The sequence below is a fragment of the Plectropomus leopardus genome, unplaced genomic scaffold, assembly GCF_008729295.1.
Source record: "Plectropomus leopardus isolate mb unplaced genomic scaffold, YSFRI_Pleo_2.0 unplaced_scaffold11472, whole genome shotgun sequence".
Lineage (NCBI taxonomy): Eukaryota > Metazoa > Chordata > Actinopteri > Perciformes > Serranidae > Plectropomus > Plectropomus leopardus.
This window is the reverse complement of record NW_024612142.1, coordinates 1-3,771: the sequence shown is the minus strand read 5'-3', so window position 1 is coordinate 3,771 and position 3,771 is coordinate 1. Positions and strand designations below refer to the sequence as shown.

The 3,771-nt window shown below is 42.7% G+C and overlaps 1 protein-coding gene across 1 annotated transcript; it reads left to right on the top strand.

The window, feature by feature from the left end:
• Window positions 1–846: 846 nt before the first annotated feature.
• On the top strand, window positions 847–3,266 carry LOC121963504 (tripartite motif-containing protein 16-like protein). Its single transcript, XM_042513790.1, has 3 exons — window positions 847–1,054; window positions 1,379–1,474; window positions 2,486–3,266. Exons 1-3 carry the CDS (start codon window positions 862–864, stop codon window positions 3,100–3,102), a joined length of 906 nt encoding a protein of 301 aa, XP_042369724.1. The 5' UTR covers window positions 847–861; the 3' UTR covers window positions 3,103–3,266.
• Window positions 3,267–3,771: the final 505 nt, after the last annotated feature.

Genomic DNA, 3,771 nt, shown 5'->3' with positions numbered 1-3,771 from the left:
GTTTTTATGTCCACACTCCTGCTAGCTGCCTGCTCGCATGCACACCGCTCATGTGAGCGATTGTTTCAGATCAGCTGGAGATAATCAATGTCAGCAGAACAAAAAGATTTCCACAAGGAGACACGAAATGACTGCAAAGCAAACGAAAACAACCAAGAAAAGACATAAAATTACCTAAAAGAGGCAAATGACCACAAAAAGACACAAAACAACCACGAGGGGACACAAAACAACCAAGAAAAGACATAAAATTACCTAAAAGAGGCAAATGACTACAAAAAGACACAAAACAACCAAGAAAAGGCACATAGCAGCTACAGAGACACAACATGACTATAAAAGACACAAAATCCCCTGACACAAAGTCATCTCAAAGAGACACAAAAAAACACGTGGAGACAAAAAATGACCACATGGAGACACAAAATGACCATTGAAGAGACAGAATTACCTGGAAGAGACAAAACAAGCACAAAGGGATTCAGAATGGCGTCATAGAGACACAAAACAACACCTAGGAAACACATGATGACTACAGAAAGACACAAAACGACCACAAAGTCTTGCTGGCATGTGATCGAGGTGGCGGGCCCCCCGTATCTGTCTCCAGGGGCCCAGTGTCTAAGAATGTGTCCATGCGCCAGGCGAGCAATTCTCATTGGACTGAGTATGTTGACATCAGTAACCATGTTGGGATCAGGTAGTCATTATTAGATATCTGTGATTACACCGCCAAAGGCATGAGGTCAAATAAGTCTCAAACCAACTCAACGTAAACAGGCTCACAGATATGGAGTGATAGTTTGTCTCTGGAGGACAAAGTCCCACTTGAAGGCTGCAAAGATCTGTCTCAGTCCTAAAATGTGTGTGTTTGTCCTGCAGGAGTACTCGGAGTGGAAGAAAGAAGCCGCCGATGTCTCTCTGCCGGGGATCTACATCGGCCTCACGGACCGTCTGAATTCCTTCAGCCGTGTGATCGTGGACTCCACGCAGGAGCTGTGCGCCATGCTCGTGTCCTCCTACATAGAAAAAGTTAAAGAGACGTGCAAAAATGGTAAGAAAACCATCTGAATAAATGACTGCTGGGTAAAAATCACACGTCAGCACTGAATCCCAGATGCACAGATATTGGCCTGAACGTGTTCACACATGTGAGGTATGCTCACTGTGTCACGGCCTCACAGCTCAGGTGAACATCATAAACACGCTTACAAACACCCGAGAGCGTCGTGACTCACCTGTTTGTGTGTCACCAGGAGAAGCTGAAAGACGGCACATACTCGTTTCCCTGGGACACGCTGTTGTGCAAACTGAGGACACATTTTATGCAAATGAATCCGTGCTGTGTGATCTGAGACTGCTTTTTCTTTCGTTGCAGACAAAATGGGAATAAAAACCACAGTTCATGAAATTGTTGCAGCAAAACACAACATGTCAATACCGGATCCAAAGACGCACGCCGACTTCCTCAAGTGTAAGTGTTTAATAGATCTGAATATGCGCCTGAAAGCTTTAAGAAATGCTCCAGTGCTGCCACCTCTCGGACACACACGACCTTTCAAACTGTAGACGTGTTATTTATTTCTAATTTTAAAGGAATCAACAGAATGAAGAATAAATGACAAAAAAGGTGTTGAACCAAATTGAAAAAAAAAACATAGACAGAAAAAGGTGGAGGCTGAAGCTTAAACTTAACTCCTACCAGCATGTTATCATAAGTAACTCATTCATTTCTAAGTTACGTTATACAACAAAAAAACAAACCATAAAGGAAACCAAAAAAGATCTACTGAAACTATACAAAACCCCCAAAAAATAATACAGAATAATAATCATACCCAGTTTTATATTTGTTTACCACCTTATTCTTATTTTATTTTTTCAGATTTGCAAAGTTAACTACACTTTTTAAATTCTTTGTCTCAACCATTCCACAAGTTTAAGTACCTCAGTATTTAAAGTATCAAAAGTACAAGTACTCTCTCTACAGAAATATGTCTATGGTATTTTTAAATGTAAAAATGTTGCTAAAAACTACCCAAACGCAGTTCTTTGGTTTGTTATCGTAGAGGAGCCTGTTTTGGCGATGTTTTAACCTTTATTTTCTCTTTAGGCCTGGGGCTTCTGAATGTGCTGCTAAATGGCACTTTTACTTAAAATTATGAACTTTCTTCCTGTGCTTTTGAATGAAATCCCACCAATTTGCTCAAAGTTCAAAGGTTAAAATAATATGAAAAGCATCTGATAGCAGCACAAGGAAAGTGATGTTGCTCCAGGTTTAAAGGGTTAAATGAAACCATTTGTTATGTTTTTTTTAAACTGCAAACAGCTGTTTCTTTGTACGGAGTCACAAGTTAAAAGTTGTGACCGCTGGCTAAAAACGAAACAAACAATAAGTAGGATGTGACGTCGTTGACCTGTTTACACTCCTGACTCTTCTGTGACACTTTGAACACGAGTAAACATTTTCACAATCCTCTCCCAGACGCCGCCCAGGTGAGTTTCGACGCTGACACCGCTCACAAGTTTCTGCGTCTGACGGAGGAAAACAGGAAGGTGACGAACACCACGCCCTGGCAGCATCCTTACCCCGACGTACCTGAGAGGTTTGAGAACTGGCGCCAGGTGCTCGCCACAGAGAGCTTCTATCTGGGGCGCCACTACTTCGAGGCTGACATCAGCGGCGAGGGCACGCACGTCGGTCTGACCTACAAGAGCATCGACCGCAAGGGCAGCGAGAGCAACAGCTGCATCACGGGGAACAACTTCTCCTGGTGTCTCCAGTGGAACGGACGCACCTTCTCCGCCTGGCACAGCGACGTGGAGACGCCGCTGAACGTGGAGAAGTTCACTCGGATCGGGGTGTACGTGGACTACTCGAGAGGCCTGCTGGCGTTCTACGGGGTCGACGAAACCATGACACTCATCCACCAGTACCAGGCAGAGTTCCTGGAGCCCATTTACCCGGCTTTCTGGTTGTCCAAGAAGGAGAACGTCGTTGCCTTGGTGACACCCGGGGAGCCTTTACGGCTCAAAAGCCCCTCGCCTCCGACCTCGCCTCAAAACGGAGCTGTCGTTTCAAAAACGGCAGCAAAACAATGATTAGAGTTTCTACTGGATCAGTTTAGGGACAATTTAACAATATTCAACTACTGTTTTTTAAAAATGTTTGTCTCCAAACAAAAGACTTTTTATCTGAAAGTTAAACCGGATGGTTCCAATTTTTGGAAGAGGGGTTTTACGAAGCGTCTGTCCACAGTCAGACTATTACACAGTCGATGGCAAACCCCCAGTTTGGAGAAGCAGTGTCTAAACCTGAAGCAGAGCAATGTACTGCTACCTAAAACAAGTCCCACCTAAAAAAAAACAGAAAATAAAAAATGTCAGTGTAAGTGTACTCTATATTAAAATATTTTTACAGCTGTATTTTGTAGTCAGACAGTGATTTCTGATGAGAATATTAAGCCGTTATGTTGCTCTCTTCAAAGCCAGACTCCATTAAGAAAATGAGTGATTTAACATCTCTGAACACAGGAGCTGCTGATCTACTGCGGCCTCAATCGCCTCGTTTATTTATGTTATGTTTTGTGACTTTGGTTTATTAAAGGGTTAATTCAGATCACCAAAGTCTCATAAAAACACAAACAAACTAACTGATGAAAACAGCAGGAGGCCGACAGCTCCTGTGTTCAGTGAGCTAAATTACTGTCTTTGTCAATGAAGTCTGGTGACTTTTTTTTTTTTTTTTTTTTTGCTCAGTGTCTTTAGTTT

Excerpts from the sequence above, each read along its gene's own strand:
- LOC121963504 (XM_042513790.1), top strand. The coding sequence starts at position 862 with ATGTGTGTGTTTGTCCTGCAGGAGTACTCGGAGTGGAAGAAAGAAGCC. Across the intron at positions 1,055-1,378 it reads TAAAGAGACGTGCAAAAATG|ACAAAATGGGAATAAAAACC; the intron begins GTAAGAAAACCA and ends CTTTCGTTGCAG. Across the intron at positions 1,475-2,485 it reads GCACGCCGACTTCCTCAAGT|ACGCCGCCCAGGTGAGTTTC; the intron begins GTAAGTGTTTAA and ends ATCCTCTCCCAG.